The sequence below is a fragment of the Chiloscyllium punctatum genome, chromosome 11 (assembly GCF_047496795.1).
Source record: "Chiloscyllium punctatum isolate Juve2018m chromosome 11, sChiPun1.3, whole genome shotgun sequence".
NCBI lineage: Eukaryota > Metazoa > Chordata > Chondrichthyes > Orectolobiformes > Hemiscylliidae > Chiloscyllium > Chiloscyllium punctatum.
This window is the reverse complement of record NC_092749.1, coordinates 4,761,176-4,787,872: the sequence shown is the minus strand read 5'-3', so window position 1 is coordinate 4,787,872 and position 26,697 is coordinate 4,761,176. Positions and strand designations below refer to the sequence as shown.

At 43.5% G+C, this 26,697-nt stretch overlaps 1 protein-coding gene across 2 annotated transcripts in view; it reads right to left on the bottom strand.

Moving 5' to 3' along the window:
- LOC140482693 (immunoglobulin superfamily member 2-like) overlaps positions 1-16,691 on the bottom strand; it is a 37,835-nt gene extending 21,144 nt beyond the window's left edge. For both annotated transcript variants that reach the window (XM_072580215.1, XM_072580216.1), the window contains exons 1-3: positions 16,436-16,691; positions 10,852-11,196; positions 5,421-5,765 (exon numbers count right to left, since the gene is read on the bottom strand). In XM_072580215.1, coding sequence (XP_072436316.1) covers positions 5,421-5,765; positions 10,852-11,196; positions 16,436-16,487 — 742 coding nt within the window. In that variant the 5' untranslated portion in view covers positions 16,488-16,691. The remainder of the gene's footprint in view (positions 1-5,420; positions 5,766-10,851; positions 11,197-16,435) is intronic.
- Between the last annotated feature and the right edge of the window lie 10,006 nt (positions 16,692-26,697).

Here is a 26,697-nt window from a genome sequence, read left to right as displayed (position 1 = left end):
CAGCGCCGATACAGTCATTGATGTAGCGAAGGAAAAGGTGGAGGGTGGTGCCAGTGTAGCTGCAGAAGATGGACTGTGAAAAGGTGAGGGGTGGTACCAGTGTAATTGCGGAAGGTGGACTGTACGCTGCTACACTGGCACCACCCCCCACCTTTTCACAGTCCATCTTCCGCAGCTACACTGGCACCACCCTCCACCTTTTCCTCCGCTACATCGATGACTGTATCAGCACTGCCTCGTGCTCCCACGAGTAGGTTGAACAGTTCATCCACTTTACCAACACCTTCCATCCCGACCTCAAATTCACCTCGACCGTCTCAGATTCCTCCCTCCCCTTCCTAGACCTTTCCATTTCTATCTTGGGCGACCGAATCAACACGGACATTTACTATAAACCGACTGACTCCCACAGCTACCTAGACTACACCTCCTCCCATCTTGCCCCTTATAAAAACGCCATCCCATATTCCCAATTTCTTTGTCTCCGCCGCATCTGCTCCCAGGAGGACCAGTTCCAATACCGTACAACCCAGATGGCCTCCTTCTTCAAAGACCACAATTTCGCCCCAGACATGATCGACAATGCTCTCCACCGCATCTCCTCCTCTTCCCGCTCCTCTGCCCTTGAGCCCCGCCCCTTCAACCGCCACCAGAACAGAACCCCACTGGTCCTCACCTACCACCCCACCAACCTCCATATACAGCGGATCATCCGCCGTCATTTCCGCCACCTCCAAACGGACCCCACCACCAGGGATATATTCCCCTCCCCTCCCTATCAGCGTTCCGAAAAGACCACTCCGTCCGTGACTCCCTCATCAAGTCCACACCCCCCACCAACCCAACCTCCACTCCTGGCACCTTCCCCTGCAACCGTAAGAAATGCAAAACTTGCGCTCACACCTCCCCCTTTACTTCCCTCCAAGGCCCCAAGGGATACTTCCACATCCGCCACAAATCCACCTGCACCTCCACACACATCATTTATTGCATCCGCTGCACCCGATGTGGCCTCCTCTATATTGGGGAGACAGGCCACTTACTTGCGGAGAACACCTCTGGGACACCTGGACCAACCAACCCAACCACCCCGTGGCTCAACACTTCAACTCCCCCTCCCACTCCACCAAGGACATGCAGGTCCTTGGACTCCTCCATCGCCAGACCATAGCAACACGACAGTTGGAGGAAGAGCACCTCATCTTCCGCCTAGGAACCCTCCAACCACAAGGGATGAACTCCGATTTCTCCAGTTTCCTCATTTCCCCTCCCCCCACCTTGTCTCAGTCAAATCCCTCAAACTCAGCACTGCCTTCCTAACCTGCAATCTTCTTCCTGACCTCTCCGCCCCCACCCCACTCCTGCCTATCACCCTCACCTTGACCTCCTTCCACCTATCGCATTTCCAACACCCCTCCCCCAAGTCCCTCCTCCCTACCTTTTATCTTAGCCTGCTGGACACACTTTCCTCATTCCTGAAGAAAGGCTTATGCTCGAAACGTCGATTCTCCTGCTCCTTGGATGCCGCCTGACCTGCTGTGCTTTTCCAGCAACACATTTTCAGCTCTGATCTCCAGCATCTGCACACCTCACTTTCTCCAACCAAAAGGAAATGTCAGACACAGCCAGCTTGAAAGCACAAATTCATAAGGTATTGGGTGTTTTCATAGTAATGTCACAATGTCTCAATTAAAGTTGATAATCAAAGGGATTACCTAAAACTAAGCAAGTTTCAGCTCATTTATGTGAATAATCCAGGGCTACCCTCAAAGAGGCTCAAATCTCTGAAGACAGAAAGAGTTAAGTCAAACTTATCGATGTGATGGAAAGGATATTCCCTGGGAGATGAATATTGAAAATTGATGGTATTAGAATAAATGTGATTTTATTGTTTCCATGTGCTTTCAAATTTCATTGAATTAGCTTATATGTAATTAGTTTGGTTCATTCTATTTTATCTTAATCTCTTATGTGTAATGAACTTCTGTTTCATTGTGAATACAAAATCTGCAGCCTTGTGTGTTTGTTACAGTGAAAGACCACCTCATTCAATAAAAGTAATGATAATTAGAAACACCAAGTCGGATCGAACAATTGAAAATTGAAACTACAAGGAAGAAACTGGCCTGGGTATTGGTGTAGGAGAATGCAAGGTGGTAGGGTCAGGGATTCAGATAATGCTGTGACAGTGAAATTAATGAGAATGGAATCATGGGAGAATTCAGAGAACTGAAAGGCTTCTTATGATGATGATGAAGCATTCGGGACGAGCAAAGCAGATAGCCTTAACATATCTCACACAGAAAATTAGAGTGGGGAAAGAGTTATCTGGAAATCCTCAAAGAAACTGCAGGAATAAAATGTCTTGCTGATAGAGCAATAAGAAGTGGAGAACAGCCATAAAAATATGTTATCACTATAACAGAAACAGGCTGCAACTACAGAAAGGACCATGTTTCCACTGTAATGATATGAGACATACCAAAGAATAGAGAACAAGAAAGCACAGGAACAGGCCCTTTGGCCCTCCAACCTGCACCAACACATTCACCCCTCTGCACTAAAACTGTCTTCACTTTCAGGATCCATATCCCTCTATTCTCTTCCTTTTCGTGTATTTATCCAGATGCTTCATGAATGCTGCTATTGCGTCAATTACCAGAAAGTAAACAGGAAACTGATTGCAGTCATAGGAATATTGAAGGTATCTTCAGAGAAGGGAGCATTGCAAAATTAATCACTGTTATGATAGGGTAGGACAGAGAGAACATGATCCTCTGAAAATACAAATGAGGGAGAGGGATCTCAGGACATTCCTGAGAATTTGTCTTTGGATATTAACAAGGAGCGTGAAAGCACTGGAGGGTCTGAGTATTGTATCTCAAAGGGGAGTATTTTTGCTTCAAAGCAAAGAGATAAACAAACAAATATCTTGAAAGGTGTTTGGGTATGTCAGTCACTGGTGTTGCCTGATGGTCCTGTTGTCATCCAGAGAAGTTCATGAAAGATAAAATTGTAATTGGAGGCATTCATAGGGACTATAAACCAGTTCCAGTCACATAGAAGTGGATGATCCAGTGACTTAGTCAATGCATATGTTGTAGTGGGAGGAGTGTAATACATTTCTATTGAGAGAACTGATAACACTTTGGAAAATGATCAGGCTGGTTATAGAATATTAACCTTACGAAGGGTACTGGAAAAATATCAGTAAAGATGAAAAAGATGAATATATTCCAAGAAGATTATACCTCAGGTTTACAGAGTTAGACAAATGGAGAAAGCATCCTATAAAACAAAGAGTTGATTTGGAATTTCAGTTATCAGATTTTATTTTCAAAACTGTAATTTAAAGAATGAAGTTAAAGAGAATTCAGCTGACCAGATTCAGAAAATATGCTTTAGCATTAGTGCATCAATTGGATCTGAACTGAGAGAGTTTTATCCAAATGTCTCATCAGAAATGGAATCAGAAACAATCCTTGAGTGTTCTTGCTTGAAAGACAAAGTACAAATGAGGAAATAGATGCAATATGCAGTCCCCCCCAGTGGTTTCACTCTCCTTTTAATATCCAAAGACAAATTCCTGAGCTCCCTCACCCTCATTTTTACTTTCAGAGGATCATGTTCTCTCTGTCCTACCCTATCATAACAGTGATTAATTTTGCAATGCTCCCTTCTCTGAAGATACCTTCGATATTCCTACAACTACAATCGTTTTCCATTTACCTTTGAGAAATTGATACAAAGCAGCCCCAAATACCAGGCAATGAGGAATGGACCATGGTGCATCAGGTAGTCACTCCATCTGAGAACCAGAATGAAATTTCACACATTGGCTCATGAGATTCCAATGGCAGGTCATTAATGGATGAGGAATACACGGTCTAATATATTAAAATATTTGTTTTGGTCAGGATTATATAAACATGTTAAATTTTAACAGACAAGCTGGTAGATGTCAGGATTTGGGGATTCCCCAACCCTCAATTAAAGCTTCACCTTTAATTCCAATCACAGCTTTTGAAGAACCGTTTTGCAGAGTCTTAATAGATTGTGTAGGAGCCTGACCTTAACCCAGGAATGACAGCCAATGGGTCAATGCAGTGGTTCAAGTAGGCAGCTCAGTGCCACCTTCTCAAGGGCAGTTCGAACATAGAACATTACAGCGTAGTACAGGCCTTTCAGCCCTTGATGTTGTGCCGACTTGTTGAACCAATGTGAAGTTCATCTAATCTACACTGTTCCATTTTTATCCATATGTTTATCCAATGACAATTTAAATGCCCTTAAAGATGGTGAGTCTACTAGTGTCGCAGGCAGTGTGTTCCCACGGCCCCTACTAGTTCCTGAGTAAAGAAACTACCTATGATATCTGTCTTATGTCTATCACCTCTCAATTTCAAGCTATGTCCCCTCATGCGAGCCTTCACCATCCAAGAAAAAAGGCTCTCACTGTCCACCCTATCTAACCCTCTGATTATCTTGTATGTCGCTACTAAGTCACCTCTCAACCTTCTTCTCTCTAACAAAAACATCCTCAAGTCCCTCAGCCTTTCCTCATAAGACCCTCCCCCCATAAATTTCCTCTGAACACTTTCCAAAGCATCCACATTCTTCCTTACAATGTTGTGACCAGAAATAGATGCAATACTCAAAGTGTGGCCAACTAGAGTTTTGTACAACTGCAACATGGCCTCATGGCTCCGAAACTCAATCCCTTCATCAATAAAAGCTGACACACCATATGCCTTCTTAACAACCCTATCAACCTGGGTGGCAACTTTCAGGGACATGAACGTACATGAACACCAAGTTCTCTCTGCTCATCTACACTACCAAGAATCTTACCATTAGCCCAGTACTTTTTATTCCTGCTGCTCCTTCCAAAGTGAATCATCTCACACTCTTCTTAATTAAACTCCATTTGCCACCTCTCAGCACAGCTCTGCAGCTTATCTATGTCTCTCTGTAATCTGCAACATCCTTCGGCACTATCCACAACTCCACCAACCTTAGTGTCATCCACAAATTTATTAATCCATCCTTCTATGCGTCATCCAGTTTATTTACAAAAATGACAAACAGCAGTGGCCCCAAAGCAGGTCCTTGTGGTACACCCATATTCAAGGATGAGCATTTCCCATCAACCACCATCCTTTATCTTCTTTCAGCGAGGCAATTTCTGATCCAAACTATTAAGGATGAGCAATAAATGCTGGCACAGCTATGACACCCACATCTCATAAAAGAATTGAATACATTTCAGAACCTTAACTTGGCTTCCTCCCCACAGTGAATCCATCCCCAAGATCACTCTTCATCATCTCCTCAATCTTCTTGATCACAAACTGATCTCCAATTCATTCATTGGGCACGAGGTTATTACAGGAGGAGATTGTCATGTAAATGTTACTCACGGTTTACAATGATTCGGCTTCCTCTTCCATAGATACTACCCCGCACTGAGCAGTAATACACGGCAGTGTCATTGGGTTGAACGTTTGTGATGGTCAGAATGAAGCTGTTACTGGAGGAGTCTCGAGAAGGCTGGAATCGCTCAGTGAATCCTGGGCTCCATTGTGTGGAGCCATCTTTACCATGTGTTAAAATTCGCACATAGTGACTCCCTGGTTTTTGTTTGTCCCATTTAACAGTGGTGTGTTTCACTGCGGCATTCCTCATGATGCACTGTAACTGGGCAGTGTGACCCCTGGTGACATGTTTGAGACTCGGAGACTGGAGAAGGACGACAGGATTTGCAACTTGAGGGGAAAAGATCAAGGATTTAAGAATCAATTCTCTGAGTTACAATTTGCTGCCAGTTCAAAGTGACAATTCAGGTGGAACACATTCTGTATTAAAAAGGGAACTTGTTTAAGATTGAACCAGTAGAATTGAAACAGAGAAAACAAAAGATCTTTAATTCATGAAATAACTGTAATAACTATTTGTGTAAACAATTAAAGAACCTGAGACTATAAGAAATAGGAACAGGAGGAGGCCACTCAGCCCACAAGCCTGCTATGCCATCCAATAGGATCCTGACAGATCTACATTCCTCACGACCACTTCCCTGTGATTTCCCTGTAATCCTTGATTCCCCAACTAACCAAGAATCTCGCTGTCTCAAACTTCGATATACACAAGAATTCTGCCCGCCCACAGCTCTCTGTACCAAGGAGTTCTAAAGATTCACAATACACTGACAGAAGAAATTCCTCAACACCTCCGTTTTAAATTGATGCTTCATAATTCTGATACTGTGTCCTCTGGACTTAGACTCTCCCATGAAGGGAACCATCCTCTCAGCATTGACCCTGTCAAACCCTTTAGGAATCTGATATCTTTGAAAGAGATCACCTCTCATTCTTCTAAACCCCAGTGAGAAGATTCCCAATTGACATTTTTATTCATTTTGGAACGTGGGTGTCACTGGAAGGGCATTTATTGTCCGTCATGAGTTGTCTTTTAGGAGGTAGTGGTGTGGTGCTACCTTGAACCATTGCAGTCCATGTGCTGTAGGTAAACCCATCAGTCCCTTAGGAATGAAATCCCAGGATTTTGTACCCATTTGGGCAAGTGGGGAGCATTCCATCACACGCCTGGCCTGTACCTTGCAGATGGTGGACAGATTTAAGGAGTCAGGAGGTTAGTTACTTACCAGAGTATTCCTAGCCTTTGACAATAGACAATATGCAATAGACAATAGGTGCAGTAGTAGGACATACAGCCCGTCGAGCTAGCACCACCATTCATTATGATCATGGCTGATCATCCTCAATCAGTATCCTGTTCCTGCCTTATCCCCCTAACCCTTGATTCCACTATCTCTAAGAGCTTTAGCCATCTCTTACTTGAAAGTATCCAGAGACTTGGCCTCCACTGCCTTCTGTGGCAGAGCATTCCATACACCCACCACTCTATGGGTGAAGAAGTTTCTCCTCAACTCTATTCTAAATGGCCTACCCCTTATTTTTAACCTGTGTCCTCTGGCTCTGGACTCACCCATCAGTGGAAACATGCTGCCTGCCTCCAAAGTGTCCAATACATTAATAATTTTATAAGTCTCAATCAGATCCCCTCTAATCCTTCTAAACTCAAGTGTATACAAGCCCAGTTGCTCCAATCTTTCAACATTTGATAGTCCCGCCATTCCGGGAATTGACCTTGTGAACCTGCACTGCACTCCCTCAAAATCCAGAATGTCCCTCAAACTTGGAGACCAAAACTGTACACAATACTCCAGGTGCAGTCTCACCAGGACCCTGTACAACTTCAGAAGAACCTCTTTGCTCCTATACTCAATTCCTCTTGTTATGAAGACCAGCATGCCATTAGCTTTCTTCACTACCTACTGTACCTGCATGCTTGCTTTCATTGACTGATGTACAAGAACATCTAGATCTCATTGTACTGCCCCTTTACCTAACTTGACTCCATTTAGATAGTAATCTGCCTTCCTGTTCTTGCCACCAAAGTGCATAACCACACATTTATCCACATTAAATTGCATCTGTCTTGCATCCATCCACTCACCGAGCCTGTCGAAGTCACCCTGTATTCTCATAACATCCTCCTCACATTTCACCCTGCCACCCAGCTTTGTGTCATCAGCAAATTTGCTAATATTGCTTGTAATGTCTTCATCGATGTATATTGTAAACAGCTGCGGTCCCAGCACCGAACCTTGTGGTACCTGCCATTCTGAAAGGGACCCATTTATCACTACTCTTTGCTTCCTGTCAGTCAGGCAATTTTCAATCCAAGTCAGTACCTTGCCCCCAATGCCATGTGCCCTAATTTTAATTACTAATTTCCTATGTGGGACCTTATCAAAGGCTTTCTTAACATCCAGGTACACTACATCCACTGGCTCTCCCTTCTCCATCTTCATAGATACATCCTCAAAAAATTCCAGACGATTAGTTAAGCACAATTTCTCCTTCGTAAATCCTTACTGACTCTGACCTATCCTCTTACAGCTATCCAAATGAGTCGTAATTTCATCTTTTATAATTGACTCTAGCATCTTTCCCACCACTGACGTCTGGCTAACCAGTATATAATTCTCTGTTTTCTTTCTCCCTCTCTTCTTGAAAAGTGGGACAACATAAGCCACCCTCCAATCCACAGGAACTGATCCTGAATATATAGAACATTGGAAAATGATTACCAATGCATCCATGATTTCCAGAGCCACCTCCTTAAGTACCCTGGGATGCAGACCATCAGGTCTCAGAGACTTGTCAGCCTTCAGGCCTAACAGTCTATCAACACCATTTCCTTCCCCTTCAGTTAATCCATTACCTAGGTCCTTCAGCCATTGTTACATTTGGGAGATTGCTTGTGTCTTCCCCAGTGAAGGCAAATCCAAAACACCTATTCAACTCTTTTGCCATTTCCTTGTTCCCCGTAATAAATTCATCTATTTCTGTCTTCAAGGGCCCAATTTTAGTCTTAACCATTTTTTTTCTTTTCACATACCCAAAAAAGCTTTTACTCCCCACCTTTTGGCCAGTTTACTTTCGTACGTCATTTTTTCTCTGCATATTGTCTGTTTAGTTAACCTTTGTTGCTCTTTAAAAGTTTCCCAGCCCTCTGGCTTCCCGCTCATCTTTGCTACGTTGTACTTCTTCTCTTTTATCTTTATACAGTCCTTATCTTCCCTCATCAGCCACGGCCGCCCCTGTCTCCCCTTGGGATCTTTCTTCCTCTTTGGAATGAACTGATCCTGCATCTTCTGCTTTATATCCAGAAATACCTGCCATTGTTGCTCCAGTGCCACCTGCTAGGGTATTGAACCATTGAACTTTGGCCAGCTTTTCCCTCATGGCTCCATAGTTCCCTTTGTTCAACTGCAATACTGACACTCCCGATTCTCCCTTCTCTGTCTCCCTTTGCAAATTAAAGCTTATCATGTTATGGTCACTACCTCCTAATGGCTCCCTTACTTCAAGGTCCCTGATTGAATCCAGTTCATTGCACAACACCAGATCCAGAATTGCCTTTACTCTGCAAAGCTCCAGTCCAAGCTATTCTAAGAATCCATCTCAGAAGCACTCAACAAACTCCCTTTTTGGGATCCAGTACCGTCCTGATTCTCCCAGTCTAGCTCCATTTTGAAATCCCCCATAACAGCTGCAGTAATATCTTTGCAACAGGCGAATTTCAACTCCTTATTCAACTTACGCCCAACATTAAGACTACTTTGACTTGCAGTTCTAGCCAATGTGCTTATATTAGATTAGATTAGATTCCCTGCAGTGCGGAAACAGATCCTTCGGCCTAACCAGTCCACACCGACCCTCTGAAGAGTAACCCACCCAGACCCATTTCCCTCTGACTAATGCACCTAGCATATGGGCAAATTAGCATGGCCAATTAATCTGACGTGCACATCTTTGGACTGTGGGAGGAAACCGGAGCACCCGGAGGAAACCCATGCAGACACGAGGAGAATGTGCAAACTCCCACAGTTTCTGGTCAATGGTAACCTCAAGGATAATGATATTGGTGAATTCAGTGATAGCAATCCTATTTGAATGGCAGGGGTGGTAGTTAAATTTTGTATTATTGGAGCCTGGCATTGTTTGGCATGAATGTTACTTTCCCCTTGTCAGCACAAGCCTGGATATTTTCTCAATCTTGTTTAATCTGAACATGAACTGTTTCAGTATCTGAGAAACTGCAAATGGTGCTAAACCTGTTCAGCCATTGCTTGTAGGACAATCTCTTGGTGCCAGGATCATACCAGTGAGCCTTCTCTGATCTCCACTAGTGAAATGATTTATTTCCTTAAAAAGAGGAACAAAACAGCTCACTGTGCTCTAGATGTGGTCTCACCGGCGCCTTGTAGCACTGCAGTAAGACTTCCTAACTCTGATTGGCTAACCTCCTTAAAATAAGGGCCAGAAGGCACAGCAGGGGTTGAATTCACAGTGACATTGCTTGAATAAAGGGCAGCTCCTGATTTCAGCTGCCAGCCCCAGACCATCCCCATTCCTTGTTCCCAACAGAGGCTCCTCTCTCCTCGCGCTTCCTTCTCCCTGTGATGTAATTGCACTGGAAGGAGTGGAGAGGATACTGCCTGGGATGGAGCACTTCAGCCATGAGGAGAGGCTGGATACACTTGCAGTGTTTTCTCTGGAGTGAGAAGGCTGAGGGATGACCTGACTGAGGAGTATAATGTGATGAGGGATATGGACACTGTGGATTGAAAGTGTATGTTTTCATTTAATTAAAAAATCAATAATGAGATGCAAAGTTTTAAAGTGAAAATCAGGAGGTTTTGAGGGGATTTTGGAAAACATTCAATGGGATGAAGGGCCTCTCCTCTGTTCCATCAATCGACGGCTCTGTCTAAGCTTCAAACCTAGTCTCAGTTGTGGGAGCTCATGGAGGTCGGGTTCCTTCCCTAGCCCCATACGTGATGTGGAGTGGTGCCCTTTAACCTGGATGTGTATGCCCCTTCGTGCTCTATGGTTCATTCCCAATCCCTGGGAGATTCCCCTGCAGATGTGGCACCTCACAGAGCAATCTCCCTGACTCTGCACATCCAGCCTGATGGCACTGACACTCTTGTGAGTTGAATGGAATTAATGTCACTCATTCTTCAGGAGAAAGCTCCACATTTCCCACAAGATTCTCCTCCCATTGCCGCAAAAATATCTCTTATCTCCCACCATTCACCAACATTGAACCTGAGCTCAGTTTCCTCCCTACAGTGAATCCATCCCTGAGGTCACTCTCCATCATCTCCTCAAACTTCTTGAAAACAAACTGATCTTCAATTCATTCATTGGGCAAAAGGTTCTTGCTGGTGTCGATTGCCATGTAAACTCTACTTACTGTCTACAATGAGCTGGCTTCCTGTACCGGGGACATTATCCGAAACCATACAATAATAGACCCCAGTATCTCTGGGCCTCACATTTGAGATGGTCAGAATGAAGCTGTTACTGGAGGGATCTCTGGAAGGCTGGAAACGCTCAGTGAATCCTGGGTACCGTTGTGTGATGTTCCTCACATCATATGTTAAAATCCAGACCACCTTAATCTGTCTTTCCAACCGATACCAGTGAACATCGATGTGTGTCACTGCAGCATTCCTCATGGTGCACTGTAACCGGGCAGTGTGACCTTTGGTGACCCGTTCCAGGTTGGGAGACTGGAGAAGGACTGACACATTTGCACCTTCAAATTAAAAAAATACCAATTAATAAACTACAGTCTGATTGTTTGGTCTTTCCTACACCTACGGCAGGGCTGAGGGAAATTGGATAAGCTGGGCAGATTGAAGACAAATGTGAGGGTCACAAGGTGTGCCCCTCCAGCTCCAGGTAGATAACATGGAGCCAGTGATGGTCCCAGGGTCAGTCTAAAGTACCTACAGCTCAGTTAGTGAGTCAGGGTGGGTCCCACTGGAATGTTGTGTCCCTTGTCCAGTAATATTCCATCCCACTTCAGGGGAGATGGAGGAGGAGATGCAGCACGGATTTGAAGGGTGAAGAATGAGAGACTCCAGCACAGCAATCTCTGATTCTGGATGGGGGATCAATTTGGTGATGACACCAAGATAAGGAGAAAAGTGAGGTGTCAAGAGGAGATGAAGAACCTGCAAAGAGAGAGTCACACATGAAGTGAGTGACAAAATGTGGCAAATGGAATATAATATTGTAATATGCAATTTTTTTGGGGGTAGTGTAGAAATTATTGAGTAAGTTGATCAGAGGAATTAGAACAGGAGTAGGCCATTCAGCCCTATGAGCCTGTCCACCATTCAATGGAGTCATCGAGTCACAGTGTCATACAGCACAGAATCAGACCCTTAGGACCAAACAGTCCATGGTGAATGTAATCCCAAACAAGGCAAGAACAATGACTGCAGATGCTGGAAACCAGATTCTGGATTAGTGGTGCTGGAAAAGCACAGCAGTTCTGGCAGCATCCGAGGAGCAGGGAAATCAACATTTTGGGCAAAAGCCCTTCATCAGGAAAGAGGCAGAGTGCCTGAAGGGTGGAGAGATGAATGAGAGGAGGGTGGGGTGGGGAGAAAGTAGCATAGAGTACAATAGGTAAGTGGAGGTGGGGATGAAGGTGATAGGTCAGGGAGGAGGGTTGGGAAAGTTAGCAAAGAGTACAATGGGTGAATGGGGGTGGGATAAAGGTGATAGGTCAGAGAGCAGTGTGGAGTGGATAGGTAGAAAGGAAGATAGGCAGGTAGGACAAGTCATGCAGACAGTGCTGAGCTGAAAGTTTGGAACTGGGATGAGGTGAGGGAAGGGGAAATGAGGAAACTGGTGAAGTCCATATTGATGCCCTGGGGTTGAAGTGTTCCGAGGCGGAAGATGAGGCGTTCTTCCTCCAGGCATCGGGTGGTGAGGGGTCGGCGGTGAGTGGGAGGGGGAGTTGAAATGTTGGACCACAGGGTGGTGTGGTTGATTGGTGTGGGTGTCCCAGAGATGTTCCCTAATGTAGGGGAGACCGCATCGGGAGCAACAGATACAATAAATGATATTGGCGGATGTGTAGGTAAAACTCTGATGGATGTGGAAGGCTCCTTTGGGGCCTTGGATGGAGGTGAGAGAGGAGGTGTGGGCGCAGGTTTTGCAATTCCTGCGGTGACAGGGGAAGGTGCCAGGACGGGAGGGTAGGTTGTTGGGGGGGCGTGGACCTGACAAGGTAGTCACAGAGGGAATGGTCTTTGCCGAAGGTGGAAAGGGGTGGGGAGGGAAATATATCCCTGGTGGTGGGATCTATTTGGAGGTGGCGGAAATGTTGGCAGATGATTTGGTTTATGCGGAGGTTGATAGGGTGGACTGTGAGCATCAGGGCTGTTCTGTCCTTGTTACGGTTGGAGGTGTGGGGTCTGAGGGAGGAGGTGCCAGATGTGGACGAGATGCATTGGAGGGCATCTTTAACCATGTGGGAAGGGAAATTGCAGTCTCTAAAGAAGGAGGCCATCTGGTGTGTTCTGTGGTGGAACTGGTCCTCCTGGGAGCAGATACAGCGGAGGCAGAGGAATTGGAAATACAGGATGGCATTTTGTCAGGAGTTAGGGTGGGAAGTGGTGTAATCCAGGTAACTGTGGGTGTCGGTGGGTTTGTAAAAAATGTCAGTGTCAAGTCGGTCATCATTAATGGAGATGGAGAGGTCCAGGAAGGGGAAGGAGGTGTCAGAGATGGTCCAGGTAAATTTAAGTTCAGAGTGGAATGTGTTGGTGAAGTTGATGAATTGCTCAACCTCCTCACGGGAGCACGAGGTGGCGCCAATGCAGTCATCAATAATCCCAAACAAAACTAGTGCCAATATCCCTCCAAACCTTTACTTTTCATATACTTATCCAAATGTTTTTTTAAACATTGCGATTGTACCCACATCCAACTCTTCCTCAGGTCATTCATTCCACCCTTGAAATTCCCTCTGTGTAAAAAATTTGCCCATCATATCTTTTTAAAATCTCTCTACTTTTACCTTAAAAATGGGCTCCCTAGTGTAGAGATCCCTCATTCTCAGGAAAAGACACCTTCCATTAACCCTTTCAATATCTCTCTTTATTTTATAACTTTCTATCAGGTGAGCTCCCAACCTCTTATGCTCCAGTGAGAAAAGTTGCAACTAATTCAGATTTTCTTTGTCACATAACTTTTCCATAGCCAATAGCATTCTGGTAAATCACTTCAGAACCATCTCCAGTTTAGCAATATACTTCCTTTAACTGGGTGACCAGAATTGGACACAGTACTCTAGAAGAGGCCTCACCAATATCCTGCACAATCTCAATATCCCAATTCCTATAATCAAAAGACGAAACAACGAAGGCAAGTATGAATTTATTTTTAAACCACCCTGTCTACACGCAATGCTAACTTCAAAGAATTATGTACCAGCACCCAATGTTCTCAGCTGAATAAAACATTCCTCACATCCACTTTCCTCCACATTCCTGGAAACTGATCATGAAGTTATCAATCTCAGTCTTAAACATACAGAAGGACTCTGCTCCCACAGCTCTCTGGAGCAAGGAACCCAAAGGCTCACAATCCTGTCAGAGAAGACATTCTTCCTCATCTCAGTCTGAAACTGGTGTCCCTTAATTATGAGACTGTGGCCTCTGGTCCGAAACTCTCCCATGAGGGGAAACATCCTCTCAGCATTAATCCTGACAAGCTCCTTAAGTTTCCTTCAGAGAGATTACTTCTCATTCTTCTAAACTCAGGTGAGTAGAGTCCTAACCTGTTCAGCCTTTGCTCATAAGACAATCCCTCCATACCAGGGATCATCCTCGTGAACCTTCTCTGAACTGCCTCCAATTAAGTAAATCTTTCTTTCAATAAGGTGAACCAAAACTGCTGACAGTGCACCTGATGTGGGCCCACCAGCACCTTGTCCAGTTGCAGTAAAACTTCCTGACTCTTATACTTCAACCCCCTTGAAATAAGGGCCAACATTCCATTAGCCTTCCTGATTTCCTGTTAACCCTGTGTGCTAGCTTTCTGAGTTTTGTGCACAAGTTTATCCAAATCTCTTTGTGTTGCAGTTTTCTGCAATTTCTCTCCATTTAAATAATATTCTGTTCTTATTTTCTCCCTTCTAAAATGAACAACTTCATATTTTCACACATTATACTCCATTTGCCAGCTTTTTGCACACTTTCATAAAATGATCGATATCTCTATAAACTGTTTGTGTCTCTCTCACAAATTGCCTTTTCATTTATTTTTGTGTTATCTGCAAATATTCCTACATTAATATAAATTGTAAACAGATGTGCTCTCAGCACTAATCTCTGTGGAACCCCACTGGTCCACTGTTCACAACGTGAAAATGAACCCCTTTTCCCTTTTCACTGTTTCCTCCCCATGAGCCATTTCTCTGGCCACACTAGTATGCTCTCTCCAATATTGTGGATTCTTATCAAATGAATTTGCCTTTTGTGAGCCTCCTGACCAAATTCCTCCTGGAAGTCCAAACACAAAACATTTACTGGTTCCACTCTCTCCAATCTAGATGAGACTTTCTTGAAAAACTCAAATAAATTAGTCAGACATGATTTCCTTTTTATGAATCCACACTGACTCTGCTTGATTAGATTATGATTTTCCAAATGTTCGGCTATTACTTCCTGAATATATTGACATGAATCCTTTTCTCCATCCCAGGGGAGGGGCTTGCCCTGATTGGAGTTTGGAATGAAAAGAATTTTTGAAACATCTCAGTTTCTTTGGACTTTGACAGGGTGAATATGGAGAGGAGGTTGTTTCCCTTTGTGGGGGTGTCTGGGGTCAGAGGGTTAAAGCTCATAGGAATGGGTCTGCAATTTAAGATGGAGATGAGGAGGAATTTAATCTCTCAGAGGAAGTGAATCTGAGGAATTATTTTCCACAGAGGGCTGTTGAGATTGAGTCCTGAAGTAATTTTGAGTTTAATAGTGACAGATATTTAATCAGGAATGGAATCCAGGGTTATGGGGAAAGTAGAGATGAGGACTATCAGAGCAGCCATGATCTCACTGAATGGCAGAACCAACCCGATGAGCTGAATGGCCTAATTGTGCTCCTATATCCTCTGGCCTTAAGGTCCAGTTTTGGCATTTAACAGGCTACTGGATGTTTATTTAAATATAAACAATGTGCAGGAAGGTGGGGAAAAGGCAAGCATTGGCACTAAGTTAAAGTGGTCAGAGAGCTGGTGCAGATACAATGGGCCCAATGGCTTCCTCCTTCATCAGAATATTCCTGTGATTTTGGGAACAGTGAGATTCCACTCTGTGCAGCAAAGGTTGCTTCTTTTTTTCCATTTACTGGGCTCAGTTTGCAGCTGTTGTTCAAAAAAGGCAACCATATCTCAGCCAAATTATCAAAATCACATTTCCTGCAGTTTCCCTCTCTTTGTTCTGTAGATGGTGAAATCCCCAATTTGTTCCACAGGTATTATCTGTCCATTTAACAGCTGGGAAATGGTGGAAGCACAAAGGGACTCTACACTCTCAGTGAGTGTGAAGGTGCAGCTTGAGAGTTGAGAATTAATGTGAGTGTCAGCACCGGTCCATTGGTGAAACTCACTCTGAATCACAAAGCTGTAAATTCACCAACTTTATAAAACAGCAGGTTGTCTTTCAATCCACCCTAATGAGACCCAGTGAACACACAGAGTAATCTAATCCACTCCAATTCCACACCTCAATGGAGCAGCCTTTCCCTCAATTCCATTCTCCCAGTAAATAAATAACAGAAAAAGATGGAAGGAATGCTCCATTTTCTGGTCTGTGTCAGCTGCACTAAAAATCCCCTGACAGTGACAAATTCTCCTTGTGACTCTCCCCTCCAGTTCTCAACATTCAAACTTATAGAATTCACACAAATTCCACAGCAGCAAAAGCCATAGAGAGGTCTTTTATAGCAAGTTAAACTTCTCCAAAGCAAACACTTACCAAAAGTAACACAGAGGGACAGGATCACAGCAAGTAGAGTTCCACTGATCATCTCAACAGACTGGCAACCCTGTTTCTCCACACAGTTTATTGTATGTCCAGTTACTAATTCAAAACTCAAAGTGTCTGAGCCAATTGCAGCTTTTTAAATCATTTATTCTCAGAAGTTAAAGAAATTAAGCTGCCAGTAAAAAGAAAATTCAACATGGTTCTCTAGCATGAGATGGGGGACAGCAGTTTGAACACATTCCTTATTCCATTTCTTGGCTTTCAATGTTTTTTTTCTAATTTTCTCTTAACCCTTTGGTGAACAGACATTACTGAGTGGGTTTCCATGAAGTGAATCTGATAATATTTGTTGTTTATGATTTGTTGTCAGTGAATCTACCCTGAGTGGTGGTTACAATCTTTGCAATAATTATCATGACAATGGATCCTCACCCCAGCTTATTTCCAAACACATGAAAGGAGTAATGACAACATGCGTAATTTAAAATTCCACATTGTCATGACTCTCAGGAAATCAAGTCCACTAGTCCACGAGTTGTTGCAATGGGGAAAGATTTATTCAAACATTCCAAAGTCCCCAATTAGCCTGACCATGAAACTCAGGGTAAATGTAAACACAAACCAGGTTACTGAACTGAGCAAGATAAACTTAAACTGATTGCAAATTGTTTGTTTTCACCAATGCAAAATGGAAACAATTTATAACTAGTTTTACCATTTCTGAAGTTCTGCTCTCCCACATGAAGGCAATCACACAAGACAGACCAGACATGGCTGTTAAGGGAAGAAAAAGATTTGAAAAAAATCAGGGAAACACAGTTCAGTTGCATCAATGTAGATCAGGACTTCAATGAGTTGCTTGCCTTCTCATCACTTCAAATCACATTTGTTTTTTTGCTGTGAACGCTAAGTTACATTGAGAAGACTTTTGATAAGGAGCCACAGAAGTGATTAACATGAAAAATTAAAGCCAATTGAGATCGGAATAGTGCAATGAAATGGATTGAGAACTGATCGGCAAACAAGGAGCAAAGATTCATGATAAATGGGTCATTTTCTGAGGGACAAACCGCGATTAGTGGGGTGCCACAGGGATCTTTGGTGAATTTCTGCAATGTATCTTTTAGATAGTACATATTGCTGCTGCTGCTGCTGAGTAGTGGTGGTGGAGGGATTGAATATTTGTAGATATAATGCCAATCAAGCAGGTTGCTTTGTTCTGGATGTTGTTCTATTCACAATATCAATTTATGATTTAGAAAAGTGAACTGAATTTAAAATCTCTAAGTTTGCAGGTGACAGAAAGCTGATGGGAGGGCGAGCTGTGAGGAAAACATATAGACGCTGCGGTGTGATTTGGACAGTCTGAGTGAGTAGGCAAATGCATGACAGATAAAGTATAATGGGAACATCCTTTGCATTATCATTGACCAGAAACTCAACTAGACTCACTCCATAAACACAGTGAATAAAGAGCAGGTCACAGACTGGGGATACCACAGTGAATAACTCACCTCCTGAGAGCTGAAAGCCTGTTCACCATCTACAAGGCACAAGTTAGGAGTGTGATGGAACACTCCCCACTTGCCTGGATGGATGCAGCTCCAACAAAACTCAAGAAGCTTCACACCATCCAGGACAAAGCAACAGCTTGATTGGCACCATATCTACAACTATCCAATCCCTCCACTGCCACCACTCAGTAGCAGCAATGTGTACTATCTACAAGATACACAGCAGAAATTCACCAAGATCCTTAAACAACATCTTCCAAACCCGCAACTACTTCCACCCAGAAGGACAAGGGCAGCAGGTACTTGGGAACACCACCACCTGCAAGTTCCCCTCCAAGCTACTCATCACCCTGATGTGGAAATATATTGCCATTCCTTCACAGTCGTTGGGTCAAAATCCTGGAATTCCTTCCCTACTGGCATTGTAGGTCAATCTGCAGCAAGTGGGCTGCAGCAATTTAAGAAGGCAGCTCACCACCATCTTCTTAAGGGGCAACTAGGAATGGGCTATCAATGCTGGCCCAGTCAGCAATGCCCAAATCCCACAAAAGAATTTTAAAAATTAAGAAAGGTGAATGAAAACAAACAGTAGGAGTAAAAGGGTGTCTCACATGAAGACAGACTGTTCCATGTGGTGTACTGCATGGCTCAGTGCAAGGTCCACAGTGTTCAACAGCTGGAGAAATGGTTTGGAAGTGGAGCCCAATTGAAATGGTTCCAAACTTTCTGATGGTATAAAAAGTAGGTAAGATTGGAAGATGTGAGGAAGATGCAAGGGGGCATCAAGTAGCCAGGCTCAGTGAATGGGAAAGGACAAGGCAGATGAAATGTAATGTGAATAATTGTGAAAATAGCTACTTTACCTAAGGAAACAAGAAGGCAAAATATATTTAAGTAGTGAGAGTTTAGGAATTGTTGGTGTCCAAAGAGACCTAGGATTCCTTATCCAAGACTCATTAAAAGTCAGCATGAGGCTGCACCAGTCAATAAGGAAGGCAAATGCTGGTCTTCATGACAAAAGGGCTAAGTCCAGGACTGAGGATGTCTTGCTGCAGTTGGACAAAGTAATGGGGAGAGCACACCTGGATTATGGACACTTTGTCCCCAAATGTAAGGAAGCACTGACTTATCATCGAGGGAGTTGTATGGAGGGTCAGCAGACTAATCCCTGGGAGAGTGGATTTGATGGATGGGAGAGACTGAAGAAACTGGCCTGTATGGTCTCTGTTTGAAAAATCAAAGTGATTAAATTGAAACTTTCAATATGTTTCGAGGGGTACGACTGTGGATATTGGTAGCAATGTTTCCCTTGGCTGGTGAGTCAAGATCCATGGGGCATTATCACAGGAAAAGGAGTCTTACAATTGAAACTGGGATGAGGAGGAATTTTTCCACCCAGAAGGTGGGGAATCTGTAGAATTTCCTACTCCAGAGGGATAGAGGACCTCAATCATTGAGTATGTTCAAGAGAGGATCTGAGAGATTTCTGGAGACCAATGAATCAGGGTAGATGGGAGATAATGAAGGAAAGTGGCATTGAGGAAAATGACCAATCGTGATTGAATTATTGGGCTTAATGGTCTACTCCTATTCGTATGCTCCTTTGTCTTTGTCTCTTTGGTGATAGTGACCACAGGTACATATCGCAGTGCAAGAGTTATAGAGTTAAAGCTGGAGGAATGGCAAATATGATGAGATAAGGCAGATTTTGGATGCATAGGATGGGAAAGGAAACTGCAGGGAATGGGTAGAATTGAAATGTGGAGCTTGTTCAAGGAACAGCTACTGTGTGTCCTTGATAAGTATGTACCTGTCAGGCAGGGAGGAAGTGGTGGAGCAAGGGAACTGTGGTTTAATAAAGAAGTTGAATCTCTTATCAAGAGAAAGAAAGAGACTTATGTAAAGATGAGAGATGGAAGGCTCAGTTAGGGCACTTGAGTTTTATAAGTTAGCCAGGAAGGACTGAAACAGAGAGCTAAGAAGAGCCACGAGAGGACATGAGAAGGCTTTGGCAGGTCGCATCAAGGAAAACGCTAAAGCTTTATATAGCTATGTCAAGAATAAACGAATGACTAGAGTAAGATTTGGACCTGTCAAGGAGAGTAGCGGGAAGTTCTGCATGGAGTCTGAAGAGATAAGAAAGGTTCTGAATGAATATTTTTCATCAGTAATCACATCGGAAAAAAATAATGCTGTCAAGGAGAATACAGAGATACAGGCTACTAGACTAGATGGGATTGAGGTTCACAAGGAGGAGGTGTTAGCAATTCTAGAAAGTGTGAGAATAGATAAGGCCCCTGGGCTAGATGTGATTTACCTTAGGATTCTCCAGGAAGCCAGGGAGGAGATTGCAGAGCCTTTGGCATTGATGTTTAGAACATAGAACATAGAACAATACAGCACAGAACAGGCCTTTCAGCCCTCGATGTTGCGCTGACCTGTGGACTATTCTCAGCCCATCCCCCTACACTATCCCAAAATCATCCATGTGCTTATCTAAGGATTGTTTAAATCTCCCTAACGTGGCTGAGTTGACTGCCTTAGCAGGTAGGGCATTCCACACCCTGACCACTCTCTGCGTAAAGAGATCTAATGGCTCCTAAAACTCATTGCCTCTTCAAATAAAACTAACGCACCGTACACCTTCTTAACAACCCTATCAACCTGCTTGGCAACTTTCAGGGATCTATGCATTTATGTCATCATTGTTGACAGGAATAGTGTCAGAAGACTGGAGGATAGCAAATGTTGTCCTCTTGTTCAAGAAAGGGAGCGATTAAGAATGATTTTGTGGTTTGGATCAGAAAATGGCGTTCTGTAAAAAGACAGAGGGTAGTCGTTGATGGGAAATGTTCATCCTGGAGTTCAGGTACTAGTGGGGTGCTGCAAGGATCTGTTTTGGGGCCACTGCAGGTTGCCATTTTTATAAAGCACCTGTACGAGGGCATAGAAAGAAAGGAGTAACTTTGCAAATGACACGAAAGTCGGTGGAGTTGTGGACAGTGCAGAAGGATGTTGTAGTTTACAGAGGGATATAGATAAGCTTCAGAGCTGGTATGAGGGGTGGTAAATGGAGTTTAATGTGGACAAGTGTGAGGTGATTCACTTTGGAAGCAGTAACAGGAATACAGAGTACTGGGATAATGGTAAGATTCTTGATAGTGTTGATGAGCAGAAAGCTCTCAGTGTCTAGATTAGAGTAGTGCTGGAAAAACATAGCAGGTCAGGCAGCATCCAAGGAGCAGGAAAATCGACATTTCAGGCAAAAGCCCTTTATCATTTTTGCTTTTCCAGCGCCATTCTAATCTAGACTCTGGTTTCCAGCATCTGCCGTCCTTGTTTCTACCCAAAAAGATGTCAGTGTCCATCTGTATAGATCCCTGAAAGTTGCCAGCCAGGTTGATAGGGTTGTTAAGAAGGTGTACAGTGTTTTAGTTTTATTTGAAGAGGCAATGAGTTTCAGAGCCATTAGGTCATGTTGCTGCTGCACAAAACTCTGGTGCGGCCTCACTTGGAGTATTCCGTGTAGTTCTGGCCACAGCATTTTAGGAAAGATGTGGAAGCATTGGAAAGAGTTCAAAGGAGATTTGTCAGGATGTTGCCTGGTATGGAGAGAAGGTCATATGAGGAAAGGCTGAGGCACTTAAAGATGTTCTCGTTCAAGAGAAGTAAGTTCAGAGACGACTTGACAGAGGCATATACGATGATCAGAGGATGAAATAGAGCAGACAGAGAGAGCCTTTTACCTCCGATTGTGACAGCTAGAACATGAGGAATAGCTTCAAACTGAGAGGTGTTATATATTGGACAGATGTCAGAGGTTGGTTTTTTACTCAGAGAGTAGTAAGGGTGTAGAATGACTTGCTTCAGTAGTAGGAGACTCGTCAACTTTAAGGGCAGTTAAATGGTCAGTAGTTAAATATATGGATGATAATGGAATAGTGTAGGTTAGGGGTGGCATGGTGGCTCAATGGTTAGCACTGCTGCCTCACTGCAGCAGGGACCGAAGTTCGATTCCAGTCTTAGGCGACTGTCTATATGGAGTTTGCACATTCTCCCTGTGTCTGCATGGGTTTCCTCCCACAGTCCAAACATGTACAGTTCGGGTGAATTGGCCATTCTAAATTGCCCACAGTGTTAGGAGCATTAGTCAGAGAGAAATGGGTCTGGGTGGATTACTCTTCGGAAGGTCGGTGTGGACTTGTTGGGCCAAAAGGCTTGTTTCCACACTGTAAGGAAGCTTAAAAAATCTAAAAGATGGGCTTTTGATGAGTTTCTCAGGTTGGTGCAATATTGGGGGCTAAAGAGCCTATACTGTGCTGTATTGTTCTATGTTCTATTCAAGGTAGAGATGAGAGTGTCATTGAACAGAACAGGACCTACAGAACATTGTGGGAAATGATTACTGAAGACTTGAGAGCTGAGAGTTTGAAATTTCCCTGATATGTTGATAACATCTTAATGAGTTATGCTAGGGCACAATTTAAGCTTTTATTTTAATGACTTTAAGATACTTTAAGATCAGCCATGGTTCAGTTTGCCTTAATTTTAATTTCAGCTCCTGTTGATTGTTCTGATCCCAGCTGATGTTGGACCTTGACTCACACCTTTATCTTATTTTGAACAGTTCAAACAGTTCTGCTGCAGACTTACCCTTAGCAGCTGTTCCCAGTTTACTTTGGCCAGATTCTGCTCTATTTTCTTTTTCAAACAAATCTGCCATAACCCTGTGGTCAAGCAACCATGATCCCAAAATTGGACATTCTGAATTGACCCACAGCTGGAGAAATCAGTCCTGACAGAAAAGTGGCCAACTAAATTACAGAGCAGCCGATAGTGTCAGCTTCAGAAAATCACAGAAGCCAAGGTCAGCCAGTCACAAGAGGAACCAGTTATAACCAGATCAAGAGCTGTGTATTGAAGAAGCATCAATCATACTCTCTGGCAACTTGACTGCCTGAGTGTGTGGAGAAAGTGTAGACTGCTTGACTGTGTGCATATTACACCTCCCAGCACGGCAACAGTGAAGGGTGTTGACACAACTCCATTGGATGACTTAAACCCAGTTTATGATTGCAATGGTGAAAGGCCACTGAAAAGTTTGGAAGGTCCGGTGCAAAAGGGGGATCACAATACACACCATGACCCAACCATCTCATGAGGACACAGAGAAACCTCAGTGATGATTCAGTGAAGACTCAGTGAAGGCATGCAGGGAAGACACACAGCAAGACTCATGACAGAAGATGGTGAGGCAACCCAAGAACACCCAGGAGAAGATCAGCCCTGACCTGTGAGACCAGCTTTTTGGAAGAGAGCCAGCAATGCATCAGAGAGAAAGGAGATTCCAACGGCCAAGATCAAACACACGGACCATTATGCGTAATATCATTTCTCAGATGAATAGAGTTAAATAAATATTCGGAAGTGGTCACATGGTGTTTTTAATAAGGAGGATTTTGTGAATGAAATTGAGTTGAACCACAAACTGATTTCTGTGCCCACCGCTCCACCCCCCTCCCCGCCCTTGTCTACCGCACCAGCAAGACCATTTGGGTAAAATGTTTTTAAACAGAAGTGGGTCAAAACACAGGTAACATCTTAATCCAGAACCTGTTTTTGTACACCATCTTCTTCCTTTCCCAGAACAAACTGAAACCATTTGGTGCTGTGGTTCCTGTCATGAAAATGCTCCCCCACTGTCACTTCAAGCATCTGTCCAGCTTCGATCCACCAACTTAGGTCCAGCACTGCAATTTCCCATGTTGGACAAACTACACATCAATGCAAAAAACTCTCCTGTATGCATTTAAAGGAATCTGCTCCTCTAAAACTTTTATACTATTGTTATCCTAATGAATGCTGAAGAAGTTGAAATTCCCTGATATAATTATCCATTTGTTAAACACCTCAGTGAATTGTGTACATATCAGCTCTTCTATTGCCTGCTGACTATTGGGAATTGACAATACACTCCTAGTGTGTGACAGTTCCTAATCTCTACCCACAAATCCTCATTTGAAAACCCTTCTGAGATATTGTCCTTCCTTCCTGCAGTACCGGATTCCTTTCATAAATAACACAACACCACCTTCTCTTCGGCACCTTCCACTTTCCTGTCCAAAGATCCTATGCCCCAGAATGTTGTGTTGCCAGTCCTGCCCCTCTTTCAAACATGTCCCTGTGATTGCAACAACATTCAATTCCAGGTGTCAATCCATGCCCTTAACCAATCTCTCTGACCCATTTTACTCTGAGTATAAATGTACAGGCCACCCAGCCTGCCTTCCTCCCTTGAAAGTCAACATGGCTAAACTTGGTCAGCCTTGGTTCCTTCACTAAAGTAGGCTGTGTCCCTACATACTAACACACTATATCCACTCCCTCTGGGGAACTACTTTAAATTTCTCCCAAAGGCATGAGCAAATCCACCCACACAGGTGTGTTGGTCCCATTCTGGTTCAGGTGCAGACTGTCCCATCAATGGTTTCCTTATGATTCAATGATTCTACCAAACTGTTCCACAGTATAAACAGACTAATCAAAAGATTGTCTTCTCAGACGCAAGTATTTCTGATGCAATTGAATAAACCCACTTCCTCTGCCCTGCCCTGGCCTGCTGAACCATACAACAGAAGGTTATCAGCTGCAATGATGTCCTTCTGAGAGCGGTTTTCATTACAAGGGGGCTTGGAATGCAACAATAAAGAAGCTCTTTCCAAGTGAGCACTATGTGTGTAAGAGCTCATTAAATGATAGCAATGGTGAGGTCAAGCCACAGGCCATTCAGCCCAATCAGTCGATGCTGATGTTTGTGCTGTACTTGACCATATGACCATCCTTCTGCATATAACTATCAGCAGCATAACTGTCCACTCTTCCCCTTCATTTACTTTCCCAATTTCCCCTGAAGTGAACTTGTGCTATTCACTTCAATCACTCTCTGGGATAGTGAGTCCCACTTTCTCACAGTCTCTCTTGGGAAAGAGGTTTGTTCAATATTCCCAATTGGATTTGTGACAAAGTTTTCACCTCCCACATCACCCTAACCCACTGTGTATTCATGTGTTCAGAACGAATGTTGTAATGAACAGCAGCGGAAATGACAAATGGTTTGAGCCATTTGTTTGAGAGAAGTTGCTGCCCTTGAGACATGTAACCAATGTCAGGATCAGGGGGCTGTGGCACGCTAGCAGCGTCCCGAACTGTAGACCACAAGGTCAGGGATCAAATCCCACAGGTTGCTGAGGAATAATTTCATGTAGAATATAAAGAACTGTACAGCACAGGAACAGGCCCTTCGGCCCACCGTGTCTGTGCTGACCATGATGCCATTCTAAACCATTCTCATCTGCCTGCACATGCTCTGTATCCCTCTATTCCCTGCCAGTGCATATGTCTGTCTAAATGCCTTTTAAATGTTGTTAGTGCACCCTGTTTCAACCATCTCCCCTAGCAGCTCATTCCAGGCATCCACCACCCTCTGTGTAAAAAATCTCCCTCTTCACACATTGCCTTTCAACATTGCCCCTCTCACTTTTAAACTATGACCCTCGGATTTCACATTTCTAACCTAGGAACAAGATTTCAACAATCCACTCTGTCTCTGCCTCCCATAATTTTATAAACGTCTATCAGGTCATCTCTCAGCCTGTGACACTTCAATGGAAACAATCCAAGTTTGTCCAGCCTGTCCTTATAGGCTAATTATCTCCAATCCAGGCAACTCCAAAGATTTTCACGCAGTTTGCAAACATTTCCAAATTTATCAATACAATTCTCTTCTGCACACTTTGAAAAGACATCCTTAAAAAGCTTCTAATAAAAAGCTTCTAATAAATTAGCTAGACATGATTTCCCTTTCATGAAGCCATGCTGAGTCTGCTTGATTTTAAAATGTTGCGCTGTTACTTCCTCCATTACAAATTCCAACTATTTTCCAACAATAAATGCCCAGTTAACTGTACTTTAGATATATGCTTTTTCCTCCCTCCCTTCTGAATATGGATGTCACATTAGCAGCTTTTTAATCCTTTGCTACTTCTCCAGAATCCAAGGACTTTTGAAAAATTACTACTAACACATCTCTGTATCTCCCTCTTTCAGAATCCGAGGATGTAAGTCATCAGGGCCAGGGGACTGATCTGACTTTATCTTGATTTGTTTGACTGACATGAGAGCTTCAGTGACAATGATGGGACTTACTCCTTGCCCAATATCCTTTATTTTTATTGGAATGTTCAAAGTATCTTGCACTATAAAGACCGAACCAGTGTATTTCCACAAAGGTTTTGTCCAGTCACAATTTGCAGCAAATGTGTGAATTCTCAATGTTCAAATGAATGAGTGTGAGGAACTTGCACTGAATAAATGATTAGCACTGCTGTTGAAATAAAATTCACTGAATTATGAGAAAATCCAGCCAGTCATATCCTTCCTCAGAAGAGAGCAGCCATTGGTTTATTGTCACTGCTTCCTCTTTACTGTCACTTTAACTTCTTTACCTCCTGAGAAATGAACGGCAATCAGCTGGGACACTTTGTTGTTTTCGCTGGACTTACAATAAACTGTGTGGAGAAACAGGGTTGTCACTCTGCTGAGATGAAGAGTGGAGCTCTATTTGCAATAACTCTGTTTCTCAGAGTTGCTTTGGGTAAGTGTTTGCTTTGGAGAAGTTTAACCTGTTATAAAAGACCTCGCTGTGGTTTGTGCTGCTGTGGAGTTTGTGTGAATTCTATA